This window comes from Anas platyrhynchos, chromosome 30 (genome assembly GCF_047663525.1).
Source record: "Anas platyrhynchos isolate ZD024472 breed Pekin duck chromosome 30, IASCAAS_PekinDuck_T2T, whole genome shotgun sequence".
Classification (NCBI taxonomy): domain Eukaryota; kingdom Metazoa; phylum Chordata; class Aves; order Anseriformes; family Anatidae; genus Anas; species Anas platyrhynchos.
In genome coordinates, this window is record NC_092616.1 from 6,611,606 (window position 1) to 6,626,911 (window position 15,306).

The 15,306-nt window shown below is 63.8% G+C and overlaps 2 protein-coding genes across 2 annotated transcripts; both read right to left on the reverse strand.

Annotated features, from left to right (window-relative positions):
- Positions 1-291: 291 nt before the first annotated feature.
- On the reverse strand, positions 292-9,239 carry LOC139999887 (myc-associated zinc finger protein-like). Its single transcript, XM_072029526.1, is given in 7 exon segments — positions 292-456; positions 882-1,106; positions 2,625-2,796; positions 3,808-3,871; positions 6,596-6,831; positions 6,834-7,334; positions 8,419-9,239. Coding segments are annotated over 6 exon segments (1,227 nt in total). The 5' UTR covers positions 8,455-9,239; the 3' UTR covers positions 292-456; positions 882-888.
- Positions 8,936-15,086, reverse strand: LOC139999876 (hydroxyproline dehydrogenase-like). The gene is made up of 9 exons (XM_072029504.1): positions 14,925-15,086; positions 14,511-14,698; positions 13,630-13,927; positions 13,278-13,358; positions 12,725-13,012; positions 12,067-12,212; positions 11,035-11,133; positions 10,415-10,500; positions 8,936-9,519 (listed from the first exon to the last, which is right to left on the reverse strand). Exons 1-9 carry the CDS (start codon positions 15,084-15,086, stop codon positions 8,936-8,938), a joined length of 1,932 nt encoding a protein of 643 aa, XP_071885605.1.
- Positions 15,087-15,306: the final 220 nt, after the last annotated feature.

Consider the following 15,306-nt stretch of genomic DNA (forward strand, 5'->3'; position numbering starts at 1 on the left):
TCAAGGCGTTCCCAGAGGAGATTTGGGGAGTTTGGGGGGGTTCCAAGAGGCCGGGGGGGGGGCGCGGGGCGGTTTTGGGGCCGTTTCGGGGCTTTTTAGGGCTTGGGAGGGGCCCCAGGGGGGTGGGGCCACGTGCGGGGCCCTCACATGTACCCTGCCCAGTCACGTGACCGCAAAGCCCCGCCCACCACTGAACCCAAGGATGTGATGACGTCACACCCCCTCATGTGACCACGCCCCCACACCCGCGCCAAGCCCCGCCCACTCCCCAAAGACGTCACTTCCGGGGCGTGGCCGCTCGGGTTTTTATTGGTTCCCGCGGCGCCGAACAAAGCCCCGGGGGGCGGGGCCGGGGAGGGGGCGGGGCCGGGAGGAAGGGGAGGGGCTGGGGGCGGGGCCTCTGCCCACGCCCCGCCCCCTGCGCAGATCCCGCGGGGCCGCTGGGCGGGGCCAGACCTGGAGGGGGCGGAGTCAGAGCGGACCAATGGGGGGGCGGCTCCCTGGCCCCGCCCACATCGCGGTGACCACGCCCCCAAACACCTGCCCTGGGGCTCCACCCCCTCCCCATAACCACGCCCCTTTCTGTAAGCCCCGCCCCCTTTCAATTGGCCCCTCCCCCAGCCCCGCCCCATTCCCTGGCTCCCTCCTGCAAGCCCCGCCCCCTGCCCCGAGCCACGCCCCTCTCCCGTTAGCCCCGCCCCCTTAAGCGCCGCCCCTCTTAGACCCCGCCCGCCTTAGCCCCGCCCCCCTTTAACCAGGCCCCTCCGTAGCCCCTCCCCTGACCCCGCCCCCTTTAACCACGCCCCCTCTGTAGCCCCGCCCCCCTTGACCCCGCCCCCTCCCCTGACCCCGCCCCCTCCCCTGGCCCCGCCCCCTCCTACCTGTGTCTCAGCGCAGCGGGGGCGGGGCCTGGGCGCCGTCGGGGGTGCCGGGGGGGTTGGGGGGCGTGGCGGGGGGCGGGGCGTGGGTCTGGAGGTGGCCGCTGAGCTGGGCGGGGGTCTTGCAGCTCACCCCACACAGCCGGCACTGCAGCCGCTCCGCGCGGGGGGCCGCCGCGCCGTGGTCCTTCACCGCGTGGACACGCAGGTAGGCGGCCGTGGTGAACCCTGGGGGGCAATTAGAGGGGTGGGGGGGCAATTAGAGGGGATTTGGGGGGGTATCAGGGGGTAACAGGGGGATTTGGGGGGGTATTAGGGGGTTATGGGGGGTTATTGGGGGTCCTTCACTGCGTGGATGCGGAGATAGGTGACCGTGGTGAGCCCTGGGGGGGCAGGGGGGCAATTAGAGGGGTGGGGGGGCAATTAGAGGGGATTTGGGGGGGGTTGGGGGGGTTATTGGGGGGTAATAGGGGGATTTGGGGGGGTTATGGGGGTTTAGTGGGGGATTGGGGGGGTATTTGGGGGGGTTAGGGGGGATTGGGGGGATTAGGGGGGCATTGGGGGCTTATCGAGGGGAAAATGGGGGGGTTAGGAGGGGGTTGGGGGGGTTGGGGGGGATTTGGGGGCAATTGGGGGGGTATCAGGGGGATTTGGGGGGGTTATGGGGGGTTAGTGGGGGATTGGGGGGTATTTGGGGGGCTTAGGGGGGGATTGGGGCCTTATCGAGGGGTTGGGGGGGAAATGGGGGGGCTATGAGGGGGTTGGGGGGGTTTGGGGGGGATTTGGGGGCAATTGGGGGGGTTGGGGGGGGTTTAGGGGGCTCTGGGGGCTGGCAGGGAGGGGCGGGGCCCCAGGGAAGGGGGAGGAGCCCCAGGAGAGGGGGCGGAGCCACCCAGGCCCCGCCCACCTCTGTCCCAGCCCCATAACCCCACCCCCCTCTCATAGCCCCGCCCCCTCTCATAGCCCCGCCCCCTCTCATAGCCCCGCCCACCTTTGTTGCAGAGAGCACGGGAATGGCTGGGGCAGGCCCCGCCCCCAGCCCCATAGCCCCGTCCCTTACCCCATACCTCATCTGCATAACCCCGCCCCTAGCCCCGCCCCTTTCCCTAGCCCCGCCCCCCTCCTTTAGCCCCGCCCACCTTTGTTGCAGAGGGCACCCACGTGGCTGGGCCCCTGCCCCATAACCCCGCCCCTTACCCCCATAACTCATCTGCATAACCCCGCCCCCTTCCCTTAGCCCCTCCCCTAGCCCCGCCCACCCCATTTAGCCCCGCCCCCTCCTTTTGCCCGCCCACCTTTGTTGCAGAGCGCGCAGACGTGGCTGGGCCCCTGGCCCCATAACCCCGCCCCTTACCCCATACCTCATCTGCATAGCCCCGCCCCTAGCCCCGCCCACCCCATTTAGCCCCTCCCACCCCATGTAGCCCCTCCCCCTTTCCCTGGCCCCGCCCACCTTTGTTGCAGAGGGCGCACACGTGGCTGGGCCCCTGGCCCATAACCCCGCCCCTTACCCCATAACTCATTTACATAACCCCGCCCCTAGCTCCGCCCACCCAATTTAGCCCCGCCCCCTCCTTTTGCCCCACCCACCTTTGTTGCAGAGCGCACCCACGTGGCTGGGCCCTTGGCCCCATAACCCCGCCCCTTACCCCATAACTCATCTGCATAACCCCGCCCCTCCGTTTAGCCCCGCCCACCCCGTTTAGCCCAGCCCCTGGCCCCGCCCCCTCCTTTAGCCCCGCCCACCTTTGTTGCAGAGCGCGCAGACGTGGCTGGGCCCCTGCCCGTGCACCTTCATGTGGTCGGCGATGTAGGCGGCGCTCAGCATCTTGCCGCAGACGTGGCACGGGACCTTCTCCTCGTGCCGCACCGCGTGGGCGCGCAGCCGGTCCTTGGTGGCGAACGCGGCCTCGCACGTCTGGGGGGGGGGACAGGGGGGTGGGGGGACCCATAGGGATGGGGGGGGACCCATAGGGATGGGGGGTGGCCCTATAGGGTCATCCTATGGGGCTGGGGTGTGGGGCAGCCCCATAGGGATGGGGGGGACCCATAGGGATAGGGGGGGACCCATAGGGATGGGGGGGGACCTATAGGGATAGGGGGGACCCATAGGGATGGGGGTTACCCATAGGGTCGTGATATGGGGCTGGGGTGTGGGGCAGCCCCATAGGGATGGGGGGGACCCATAGGGGTGGGGGGGACCCATAGGGATAGGGGGGGACCCATAGGGGTGGGGGGGGACCCATAGGGATGGGGGGGACCCATAGGGATGGGGGGGGGACCTATAGGGATGGGGGGGGACCCATAGGGACGGGGGGGACCCATAGGGTCGTGATATGGGGCTGGGGGGGGTCTGGCCCTATAGGGTCATCCTATGGGGCTGGGGTGTGGGGCAGGGCTGTGGGGTGGCCCCATAGGGTCATGGTGTGGGGCCAGGATGTGGGGCTGGGACATGGGGCAGGGCTGTGGGGACCGTCTGGGGGCTGTTTGGGGTGGTTTTGGGGCAGTTCAGGGACATTTTGGGGCTTTTTGGGGCCGTTTGGGGACATTTGGGGTGGTTTGGGGCCGTTTGGGGCGGTTTTGGGGCCATTTGGGGACATTTGGGGTGGTTTGGGGCCGTTTGGGGCAGTTTTGGGTCCGTTTGGGGACATTTGGGGTGGTTTGGGGCCGTTTGGGGCAGTTTTGGGTCCGTTTGGGGACATTTGGGGTGGTTTGGGGCCGTTTGGGGCGGTTTTGGGGCCATTTGGGGACATTTGGGGTGGTTTGGGGCCGTTTGGGGCGGTTTTGGGGCAGTTCGGGGACATTTGGGGGCTTTTTGGGGCCATGTGGGGCTGTTTGGGGCCATTTGGGGCGGTTTTGGGCCATTTGGGGCCGTTTGGGGCCATTTGGGGCGGTTTTGGGGCCGTTTGGGGCGGTTTTGGGGCCGTACCTCGCACTTGAAGGGCCGCTCCGTGGAGTGCACCTGGCGCACGTGGCTGTTGAGGTGGTCGGGGCTGCGGGAGAAACGGGGTGAGAACGGGGGATTTGGGGAAAAAGGGGAAAAACAGGGAATTGGGGGGAAACGGGGAAATGGGGTGAGACAAGGGGAATTGGAGAAAACAGGAAAATCGGGAAAACGGGGAAATCGGGAAAAAAAGAGGAAAAATATGGGGAAATTGGGGTCACAACAGGGGAAATTGGGGGGAAATTGGGGGAAAAATGGGAGAAATTGGGGAAAATAAGGGGAAATTGAGGGAAATTGGCATCAAAACATGAAAAAATGGAGGGAAAATGGGGGAAATCAGGGGAAAACAGGCACCAAAATGGAAAATGGGGGGGAAACGAGGGAAATCAGGGGAAAGTTGGGGAAAATGGGGTGAAATGGGGCAGAACTGGGTCAACATGACGCAAAATAAAAGTCTACAATTGTGTGGTTGTGTGATTCTGTGAAAATGGAGCAGAAATGGGTTAATACGAGGTGAAACGGGGCAGAAACGGGAAGGTTTGAGGGGAAATGGGGCAGAAATGAGGCAAAACGAAGCAGAACCGGGTCAATATGAGGTAAAATAGCCCAGAAATGGGTCAACATGAGGTGAAATGGGTCAGAAATAGGAAAGTCTCAGGTAAAACAGCAGAGAAATGGGTCAATATGGGGTAAAACGAAGCAGAAATGGGTCAGTATGAAGTAAAACAGGACAGAAATGGGTCAAAATGAGGTAAAGCAGCACAGAAATGGGTCAATATGAGGTGAAATGAAGCAGAAATGGGTCAATATGAGGTAAAACAGGACAGAACTGTGTTGGTGTGAGGCAAAACAGGACAGAACCAGGCCAATATAAGGCAAAACAAGACAGAATTGGGTCAATATGAGGTAAAACAAGACAAAACTGGGTCAATATGAGGCAAAATGAAGCAGAAACGGGTCAATATGAGGAAAACATTATTGAAACGTGTTGATATGAGGCAAAACAGGACAGAACCGGGTCAATACAAGGCAAAACAGGACAGAACCAGGCCAATACGAGGCAAAACAGGACGGAAGCGGGTCAATATGAGACAAAACTGGGTTAATATGAGGCAAAATGAAGCAGAAATGGGTCAATATGATGCAAAACAGGATGGAACCGGGTCAATACAAGGCAAACCAAGACAGAACTGGGCCGATATGAGGTAAAACAAGACAAAACCGGGTCAATATGAGGTAAAATGAAGCAGAAATGGGTCAATAGGAGGCAAAACAGGACAGAACTGGATCAATATAAGGCAAAACAGGATGGACATGGGTCATTATGAGGCAAACCAAGACAGAATTGGGTCAATACGATGTAAAACAGGATGGAATCGGGTCAATACAACACAAAGCAGGACAGAAGTGGGCCAATATGAGGTAAAACAAACAAAACCAGGTCAATATGTGGTAAGATGAAGCAGAAATGGGTCAATACAAGGCAAAGCAGGATGGAAATGGGCCGATATGAGGCAAAATGAAACAGAAATGGGTCAATATGATGCAAAACAGGATGGAATTGGGTCAATATAACACAAAAGAAGACAGAACCGGGTCAATACGATGCAAAACGGGATGGAACCGGGTCAATACAAGGTAAACCAGGGCGGAAGTGGGTCAATACAAGGCAAAATGAAACAGAAATGGGTCAATACGAGGTAAACCACTATTGAACCGTGTTGATTTGAGGCAAAACAGGACCGAAGTGGGTCAATACGAGGCAAACCAGGATGGACGTGGGTCATTTTGAGGCAAAACAAGACAGAAACGGGTCAATACAAGGCAAACCAAGACAGAACTGGGCCGATATGAGGTAAAACAAGACAAAAACGGGTCAATATGAGGTAAAATGAAGCAGAAATGGGTCAATAGGAGGCAAAACAGGACAGAATCGGGTCAATGTGGTACAAAACAAAATGGAACCGGGTCAATACAAGGCAAACCAGGGCAGAACTGGGCCGATATGAGGTAAAACAAGACAAAACCGGGTCAATATGAGGTAAAATGAAGCAGAAATGGGTCAATATGATGCAAAACAAGACAGGATCGGGTCAATGCGATGCAAAACAAGATGGAACCGGGTCAATACAAGGCAAACCAGGGCAGAAGTGGGCCGATACAAGGGAAAATGAAACAGAAATGGGTCAATATGAATCAAAACAAGACAGGATCGGGTCAATGCGATGCAAAACAGGATGGAAATGGGTCAATACAAGGCAAACCAAGCCAGAACCGGGTCAATATGATGCAAAACAGGACGGAAGTGGATCAATGCAAGGCAAAATGGGACAGAACCGGGTCAATATGATGTAAACCAAGACAGAACTGGGCCGATATGGGGCAAAACAAGACAGAAACGGGTCAATACAAGGCAAACCAAGGCAGAACCAGGCCGATATGAGGCAAAACAAGACAAAACCGGGTCAATATGAGGTAAAATGAAGCAGAAATGGGTCAATATGATGCAAGATAGGACAGAATTGGGTCAATATGAGACAAAACAAGACAGAACCGGGTCAATACGATGCAAAATGGGATGGAAGTGGGTCAATACAAGGCAAACCAAGACAGAATCGGGTCAATACAGGGCAAAACAGGGCGGAAGTGGGCCGATACAAGGCAAAATGAAACAGAAATGGGTCAATATGAATCAAAACAAGACAGAATCGGGTCGATACAAGGCAAAATGGGACAGAACCGTGCCGGGCCGGGGCCGGACGCGTCTCCGTACCGCGAGAAGCTCTTCCCGCAGTGGCTGCAGACGTAGGGCTTGTGCACGGCGCCCTCGTGGCAGCGCACGTGGTAGCTCATGCGGTCCTTGCGCTTGAAGCGCTGCTGGCACACGGGGCACTGGAACGGCTTCTCGTCGGAATGGGACAGCTTGTGGCGCTTCAGGTGGTACACGTCCCGGAACGCCTTCCCGCACATCTCGCACGCGTGGCTCTTCCTCACCCGCTTGGCCCCCCCCCTCCTCCTCCTCCTCCTCCTCCTCCTCCTCCTCCTCCTCCTGCCCCGGGGGCGTCCAGGCCGGCCACGCTGAGCAGGCTGAGGGGCACCATGGTGGGCACGGCGCGGGGGGCCGCGGCCCGGCCGGGGGCGTGCGTGGCCTCGTGGCGCCGCAGGTTGTAGCCGTTCTTGAACTCCTTGGCGCACAGCGCGCAGATGTAGGGGCCTTTGCTCTTCGACTTGCGGGGCGGGGGGGGGCACCGGGATTTGGGGTGGTTTGGGGGGGCTGGGGGGGGTTCTGCGGGGAGGTCTGGGGGGTGCTCGGGGGTCCTGGGGGGGGGGCGGGGGGGGTTTGAGGGCGGCGGGGTCCACGGTGGTGCCTGGGGGGGGGGGGTCGGGGGCCAGCACCGGGAGCAGCTCCACCGGCAGCGCCTCGGGGCCCGCGGGGGGGGGGAGGGAGGGGCGGGAGGGGGGGGAGGGGGCGCAGGGGGGGCAGAGGGGGGGGCGGGGGGGGGGGCGGCGGCCTGGGGGGGGGGAGAGGGGAGAAGAAGGGGGAGGGGGGGAGAAAGATGGGGGGGGAGAGTCAGGCCACGCCCCTCCCGGCGTGGGGACACGCCCCCTTTATACAGCCACGCCCCCTGTGATTAGCCACGCCCCCTCCGTGTAGCCACGCCCCTCACCAGAGACCCCCGACCCCCCATTGGGACAATGCCCCCCCCCCATGGACATGCAGCTCTGCAGGAAGCCACGCCCACTCATCGAGGCCACGCCCCCTCGCGTGAAGCCACGCCCCTTTCCATAAGCCACGCCCCTCCTTGTAGCCACGCCCCCTCCCTGCAGCCCCCTCCTCCGTTGCCCCCCCCTCCATGCACAAGCACCCCCAGAGGAAGCCACGCCCCCTTCTGCAAGCCACGCCCACTCCGTGAAGCCACGCCCCTCGTAGCCCCGCCCCCTCCTTGTAGCCCCGCCCCATCCCTAGTCACAGCCCCTCCCTGCTCCCCTCCATGGGCACCCAAGAGAAGCCCCGCCCCCTCCCGTAAGCCACGCCCCTCGGTGAGAAGCCACGCCCATCCCTCGGAGCCACGCCCCCTTCCGTAGACCACGCCCCCTCCTCCTAGCCACGCCCCCTCCCCCGGGGACCGTCCCCTTCCATACCCCGGGGTGAGGCCCCGCCCTTCGGTGAGGCCCCGCCCCCTCCACGAAGCCCCGCCCCCTCCACGCCCAGCCCCACAAAGCGAGGCCCCGCCCCCGCGCTTAGCCCCGCCCCCTCCGCGAAGCCCCGCCCCCAGCCATAAGCCCCGCCTCCTCCCCCAAGCCCCGCCCCCTTCCCGGCTCCACGCCCCCTCCATAGCCCCGCCCCTTTCCCCAAACCCCGCCCACCCCTCAGGCCCCGCCCACCCCCAAGCCCCGCCCACGCCCCGCCCCTGCACACCCCCTCTGCGCTAAGCCCCGCCCCTCCCCCCTAGCCCCGCCCCTTCCCCAAGCCCCGCCCTGCGCGGGGGGGGGGAGGGAACCAACCCCCGCCCCCCCTCCGGGCCCCGCCCCGCCCCCTTCAGGCCCCGCCCCCTCGAAGCCCCGCCCCCCTGCTGTCGGTGGGCGGGGCCTGACCTGGAAGATGAAGCTGCTCCAGCTGCCCGCGTCCATGGCGCTCGGGCGGGAGGGGCGGGGGGAGCGGGCGCGGCGCGCGCCGCCGCTGATTGGCTCCGGCCCCGCCCCGCCCGCCGCTGATTGGCCGCCGCCGCCCGCCGCGCCCCCGCCCCTCGCGGCCCCCTCCCGCCGCCCGCCGCCGGGGCCCCGCGCACAAAATGGCGGCGGCGGCGCCGCCCCCCGCGGGCCCGGCCGGCACCACTGGGGCGGGGGGCGCCGTGACGACAGCCCCCCCCCCCTCACCCCCGCCCCCTCCCCTCCCCTCCGCTCCTCCCCCCACAGCCGCTTGGTACGGCCGGGGCTCGCCGGCAGCGCCGCCCGACAAGGCCGCGGCCTCCAAAAGGGCCCCGGGGGGCTCGGGGGGGGGCTGGGGGGTGAGGGGAGGAGCGGGGGGGTCCTGGGGGGGTGGGGGGGTGCGGGGTTTTGGGGACAATTCGCGGTTTTTGGGGTTTATCGGGGCGGGGGGCGCAGGCCCCGCTCAGGGGGAGCGCGGTTGCCATGGAGACGCCGGGGGAGGGAGGGGGGAGCCGCGCGGTCGCCATGGCAACGGGCCGCGGGGAGGGGAGGGAGCGCGGTTGCCATGGAGACGGAGCGGGAAGGCGGGAGGAGGGAGGGAGGGGGAGGGGGCAGGGCCGCGCGGTTGCCATGGCGACGGGTGGGCGGGCAGCGCGCTGATTGGCTGCCGCCGGGGAGAGGCGCGAAAGCCGGGCCCCGCCTCCGGCCACGCCCCCTTTCGGCAGGCCACGCCCCCCGCGCTTCCCGCCCTTTTGGCCGTGAGGCGCCGCCGCCATCTTGGGCGCTGAGGCGGCGTTGGGCGCGGTTCCCCCCCCCCGCGGCCCCGGCCCCGATTCCGCCCGATTTTCCCCCAAATTCCGCCCGGTTCCCCCTCAGGGGAGGCCCAGGGCAGCAGGCGGCGGCGCAGCTCCCTGGCCAGCAGCTCCCGCTCGCGGCTGCCGCCCTCCAGCAGCGCCCGGTTCTCCTGGGCCCTCCGCGCCAGGTAGGGCAGCGCCGCCTCCGGGGGCCCGAACGGCACCGACTTGTAGGCCAGGAACCCCGCCCGGCCTGGGGGCACCGTCAGGGGGGGAGAGGGACGGGGCGGGGGGAGAAAGACCCCAAAGAGACACCAAAACCCGGGGGGGGGGGGAAATACACGAAACGGGGCCCAAAAGTGAGGTGAGGGGAGCCGAAAACACCCAACGCAGACCCAAAATCGCCCAAAGGAGCCCTGAAACCTCGTTGGGAGCCCCAAAAACCCACTGAGGGGACCCGAAAACCCCAAAAGGAGCCCCAAAAGCCCAGTGAGGGGACCCAGAACCTCGTTGGGAGTCCCAAAATCCCATCGGGGGACCCAAAACGCCCAAAAGGAGCCCCAAAATCTCATTGGGGGACCCAAAACCCCACTGGGAGCCCCAAAATCTCAGTGAGGGACCCCAAATCCCCCAAAGGAGCCCCAAAACCCCAAAAAGAGCCCCAAAATCCCAGTGAGGGGACCCAAAACCCCATTGGAAACCCCAAAATCACAAAAGGAGCCTCAAAACCTCATTGGGAGCCCAAAAACCCCACTGTGGAGACCCAGAATCCCAAACGATCCCATTGGGAGACCCAAAATCCCAAAGAGGAGCCCCAAAAATCCCACTGGGGGGACCCAAAACCCCATTGGAAGACCCCAAATCCCAAAGGGGAGCCCCAAAATCCCATTGGGGGGACCCAAAATCCCCCAAAGGAGCCCCAAAACCTCTTAGGGAGCACCAAGAACCCATTGGGGGGGACCCAAAAACCATTGAGGGGACCCCAAACCCCAAGGGGAGCCCCCAGACCATTTAAGGACCCCCCGAACCCCTTGAGGGGCCCCCAAATCCCCTTTAGGAGCCCCCAGCCCCCCCCCAGGACCCCCCGCAGACCCCAAACCCCCTCCCAGACCCCAAAATCCCCCGAAATCCCCCCAAATTCCCCGTACCCAGTGCCAGTGAGATGTGGTCGCCCATCCCCAGCAGCTGCCCGAAGCACACGGGGCCGTCCCGCGGCACCCCCAGCTCCTCCATCCTGGGGAGCTCCCAATTAATGAACCCCCAATTAATTAATTAACCCCCCAATTAATTAATTAGCCCCCCAATTAATTAATTAGCCCCCCAATTAATTAATTAACCCCAATTAATTAATTAGCCCCCCAATTAATTAATTAGCCCCCCAATTAATTAATTAAACCCCCAATAATTAATTAGCCCCCCAATTAATTAATTAACCCCCCAATTAGCACCCCAGGGGGCCAATTACCCGCCCCAATGCCCTAATTACCCCCCAACCCCCCAATTACCCCCCATTAACCCCTCAATTACCCTGAGGGGGCTAATTACCCCCTCCCACACCCCAATTACCCCCCAAGGGGCTAATTACCCCCCCAATGCCCTAATTACCCCCTCCCACACCCTAATTATCCCCCATAACCCCCATTTGCCCCCATTCCCCCCCAAATCCCCCCGTACCCCCCAGTTACCCCCCCCAGCTCCCCCCCAGGGGCCTCCCGCCCCCCCAATTACCCCCCCTTGCTAATTACCCGCTAATTACCCCGCTAATTACCTGCGTGCTGCCAGCTGCACGGAGCCCTCGTTGTGCGTGGCCACCATCAGCTCCAGGCCCCCCCCGTGCGTCAGCGCCAGCTCCAGGCACTGCGCGTAGCTGGGGGGGATTTGGGGTCAGATCGGGGGATTTTGGGGCTCGGGGGGTTCTGAGGCCCTTCTGGGGGCCTTTTTGGGGTGATTGGGGGCCCTTTTGGGGCCCTTTTGGGGTTTGGGGGCTCTTCTGGGGCCCTCTCAGGTCCCTTTTGTGTGGTTTTGGGCCCTTTTGTGTCCATTTTGGGAATTTTTTGGGCCCTTTTGTGTCCCTTTTGGGGTTTTTGGTCCCTTTTGGGTTTTTGGGTCCCTTTGGGGTTTTTGAGGTCCCCTTTGGGTCCCTTTTTGGGGTTCTGGGGCCATCTGGGGGCTTTTGGGGATCCCTTTTGGTGTTTTTGGGGTCCTTCTGGGTGTTTCTGGTCCTTTGTGACCCTTTGGTATTTTGGGGTCCCTTTAGGGGTTCTTGGGGTCCCTTATGGGGATTTTGGGTCCTTTTTGGTATTTTTGGGTCCCTTTAGCCCCTTTGGGGTCCCTTTTGTATTTGGGGGGCCTTTAGGGTGTTTTTGGGGTCCCTTTTGGGTGTTTTTGGTCCCTTTTTGGGTTTCTTTGGGGTGTTTTTGGGGTCCCTTTTAGGATTTTTGGGGTCCTTTTGGTGTTTTGGGGTCCCTTTTGGGTGTTTCTGGTCCCTTTGTGACCCTTTTGGTATTTTGGGGTCCCTTTAGGGGTTCTTGGGGTCCCTTTTGGTCCCTTTTACTCCTTTTTTGGGGTCCCTTTTGGGTGATTTGGTCCCTTTTGGGTATTTTGGTCCCTTTTAGGGTCTCTTTGGGGGTTTTTGGGGTCCTTTTGGTGTTTTTGGGGTCCCTGTTGTTGTTTTTGGGGTCCTTTTGGTGTTTTTGGGGTCCCTTTTAGGATTTTTGGGGTCCCTTTTGGTGTTTTGGGGGTCCCTGTTGTTGTTTTTGGGGTCCTCTTGGTGTTTTTTGGGGTGTTTTCGGGTTCCCACCTGCGGTCGGTGTGCTGGGGGGTGTCCATGGCGGTCCCCCGTCCCCTCTCGTGCTGCAGGTACGCCCCCCGCACCAGCTTCAGCCCCACCGCGACCCCCAGGCGGCGCCCGCGGCTCAGCACCCGCTGCAGGTCCTGCACCGCGTCCTGCCCCACAGACCCACGGTGACGGGCTGCCCCATAGCGGGGTGCTCTGCCCCATAGCGGGGCGTCCCGACCCATAACTGACAGCCTGACCCATAGCCAATGGCCAGACCCACAGCCCTGCCCCATAGCGGGGCGTCCTGCCCCATAGCGGGGTGCTCTGCCCCATAACTGACAGCCAGACCCACAGCCCTGCCCCATAGCGGGGTGTTCTGACCCATACCTAAAGGCCTGCCCCACAGCTAAACACCCAGCCCCACATCTCCCCACAGACCCCATAGACCCTGAGGTAGGCCTGCCCCATGTCCCAGCCCCACACCCTGCCCCACATCTCCCTGCCCCACACCCCGCCCCACAGACCCTGAGGTAGGCCAGCCCCACACACCCCACACCCTGCCCCACACCTCCCTGCCCCACAGACCCTGAGGTACGCTTGCTGCGTGTCCCAGCCCCACACACCCCACGCCCTGCCCCACATCTCCCCACATGTCCCTGCCCCACATCTCCCCACACACCCTGAGGTAGGCCTGCTGCGTGTGCCAGACCCAGGCCGTGCCCCGGTTGTGCCGCGCCATCAGCGCCAGCCCCAGCAGCGTCAGCGCCGCCCGCAGCTCGCTCTGCTCCGCGTCCAGCAGCACCCGCACCCCGCGGGACACCGCAGCTGCGGGCGGACCCATAAGTGGGGGGCAGACCCACACATGGGGGGCAGACCCATAGCGGGAGACCCACAGGTACGAGGGAGACCCATAGGGAGAGACCCAGGCATGGGGGGCAGGGACACAGATGGATGGGGGATGGGGACACTGCTATGGGGCCACTTGTGGGGCAGACCCACTGCTATGGGGGCACCCCCCACCCCTGGCCCCCCACATCTATAGGGCCCCCCACCCATGGGTGCTCCCGATCTATGGGGCAGCCCCCACCCCTGCCACCCCCATCTATAGCCCCCCCCCCATCTATGGGTCCCCCCCAATCTATGGGTCCCCCCCAATCTATGGGGCACCCCCCATCTATGGGGCACCCCCCATCTATGGGGCACCCCCCCCCCATGGGTGCCCCCCCCCTCACCGCCGCCACCCCGTCGAGGCGCCGCAGCGCAGCCCCCAGCTGGGCGTTGTCGTCCGGGCTCAGGCACGAGAAGGACGGAGCCTGGGGGGGGAGAGTGGGGCAATGTGGGGCGCTATGGGGTAGCTATGGGGCAGCCATGGGGCGCCGTGGGGCTCACCTCGCCCCCCATGACGGCCACGACCCTCTCCTCGCTCAGCTCCGTGCCCGGCTCCTGCAGCCGCTGCGACAGCGTCTCCTGGGGGGCCGCGTGGGGTCACCATGGGGCTGCCCCACACTTATGGGGCTCACCCCACACCTATGGGGCTCACCCCACACTTCTGGGGCTGCCCCCCACTTGTGGGGCCGCACTCACGCAGAGCCGGGCGCTCATCAGCGCCGTCACCTTCAGCTGCATCATCGGCCGCGGCCCCGTCCCCGCCGCCAGCCCCACACCCGACAGCGCCGCGCGGGCGTTGGCCTCCAGGCCTGCTCCCTGCGGGACACCGCGACCCACAGCGACCCATGGCTGCCCCATAACTGACCCATAGGGACCCACAGAGACCCATAGAGACCCATAGGGACCCATAACTGCCCCACAGCGACCCATAGTGACCCATAGAGACCCATAGAGACCCCATAGAGACCCACAGCGACCCATGGCTGCCCCATATCTGCCCCATAAAGACCCATAGAGCCCCTATAGAGACCCCCAGAAGCCCACAGCACCCCATAGTGACGCCATAGAGATCCACAGCGACCCATAGAGACCCATAGGGACCCATAGTGCCCCATGGAGACCCTACAGAGACCCCAGAAACCCCATAGTGCCCCATAGAGATGCTATAGAGACCCACAGCGGACCCATAGGGACCCATAGAGACCCATAAAGACCCATAGAGCCCCTATAGAGACCCCCAGAAGCCCCACAGCACCCCTAGAGACCCATAGGGACCCATAGAGACCCCCAGAAACCCTATAGTGCCCCATAGAGACCCCATAGAGACGTTATAGAGACCCATAGAGACCTGTAGTGACCCATAGTGCCCATGGCTGCCCCATAGTGACCCATAACTGCCCCATAGATACCCATAGTGACCCCATAGTGACCCATAACTGCCCCATAGAGACCCATAGCAACCCACAGAGACCCATAGGGCCCCCCAGCCCACCCTGCATGGTGCCCCACACCCCCACCCGCCCACATGGTGCCCCACACCCCCCCACCCGCCCCACGTGTCCCCCCCCAGCCCCTACCTGCGGTGCTGCCCCTCGTCCTCGCTGGGCAGGGCGAGCAGCGGGCGCAGCCCCAGGTCCCGCAGGCGCTGGGCCGTGGCCTGCAGCTGCCGGGGGGAGTCGCCCCCCACGAAGTGGCCGTACACCGAGCCCCGCAGCGCCCAGCCCCACACGCGGCCCCCCAGCACCCGCCGGGACACCCGCAGCACCTGGGGGGCAGGGGGTGACCCATAGCGCTATGGGGTGTGTGGGGGGAGAAGGGGCAGGGGGTGACCCATAGGGACATGGGGTGGGGGAGCGCAGGGCTGAGTCCCTGCCCCATAGCGCTGTGGGGAGGGAAAGGCCTCATCCCTTGCCCCATAGCTCTATGGGGCAGCCCCCCACCCCCACCCCCTGCCCTATAGCGCTATGGGGCAGGGTGGCGTTGTCCCTCACCGTCTCGGCGTGCTGCCCCACAGCCGGCACCGCGCAGAGCCTCAGCACCAGCAGCGCCCGCACCAGCTCCCAGCTGCTGCGGCCCCCCAGCGCCGCCCCCCCCCCGAAATCCAGGGGGCGCTTGGGGGGCAGCGGGCCGTGGGGCGCCGTGGGGCGCCCCATAGCGCCGGCCACCCCCCGGGGGGCTCGGCGCAGCAAGGCCGGGGGCAGCATGGGGCTGTGGGGGTGGTGGCGGGGCTGTGGGGCTGCCCCATAAGTAGCCCCCCCCGGGGGTCACTCATTAACCCAGCCCTGCACGGGTCACTGGAGGGGCTCAGGCCCCACAGCGGGGGGGCTCCCGTGGGGCAGGGGGCGAAGGGCGAAGTGCGAGGGGATGGTTGGG

Bases quoted from the DNA above. Each gene is read 5' to 3' on its own strand.
- LOC139999876 (XM_072029504.1), bottom strand. From the start codon at position 15,086: ATGGGGCGCCCCACGGCGCCCCACGGCCCGCTGCCCCCCAAGCGCCCC. The intron at 13,928-14,510 runs GTAGGGGCTGGG...TTTATGGGGCAG, and splicing joins GACGAGGGGCAGCACCGCAG to ATATGGGGCAGCCATGGGTC. The intron at 13,359-13,629 runs GTGAGTGCGGCC...CTCCCCCCCCAG, and splicing joins TGATGAGCGCCCGGCTCTGC to GCTCCGTCCTTCTCGTGCCT.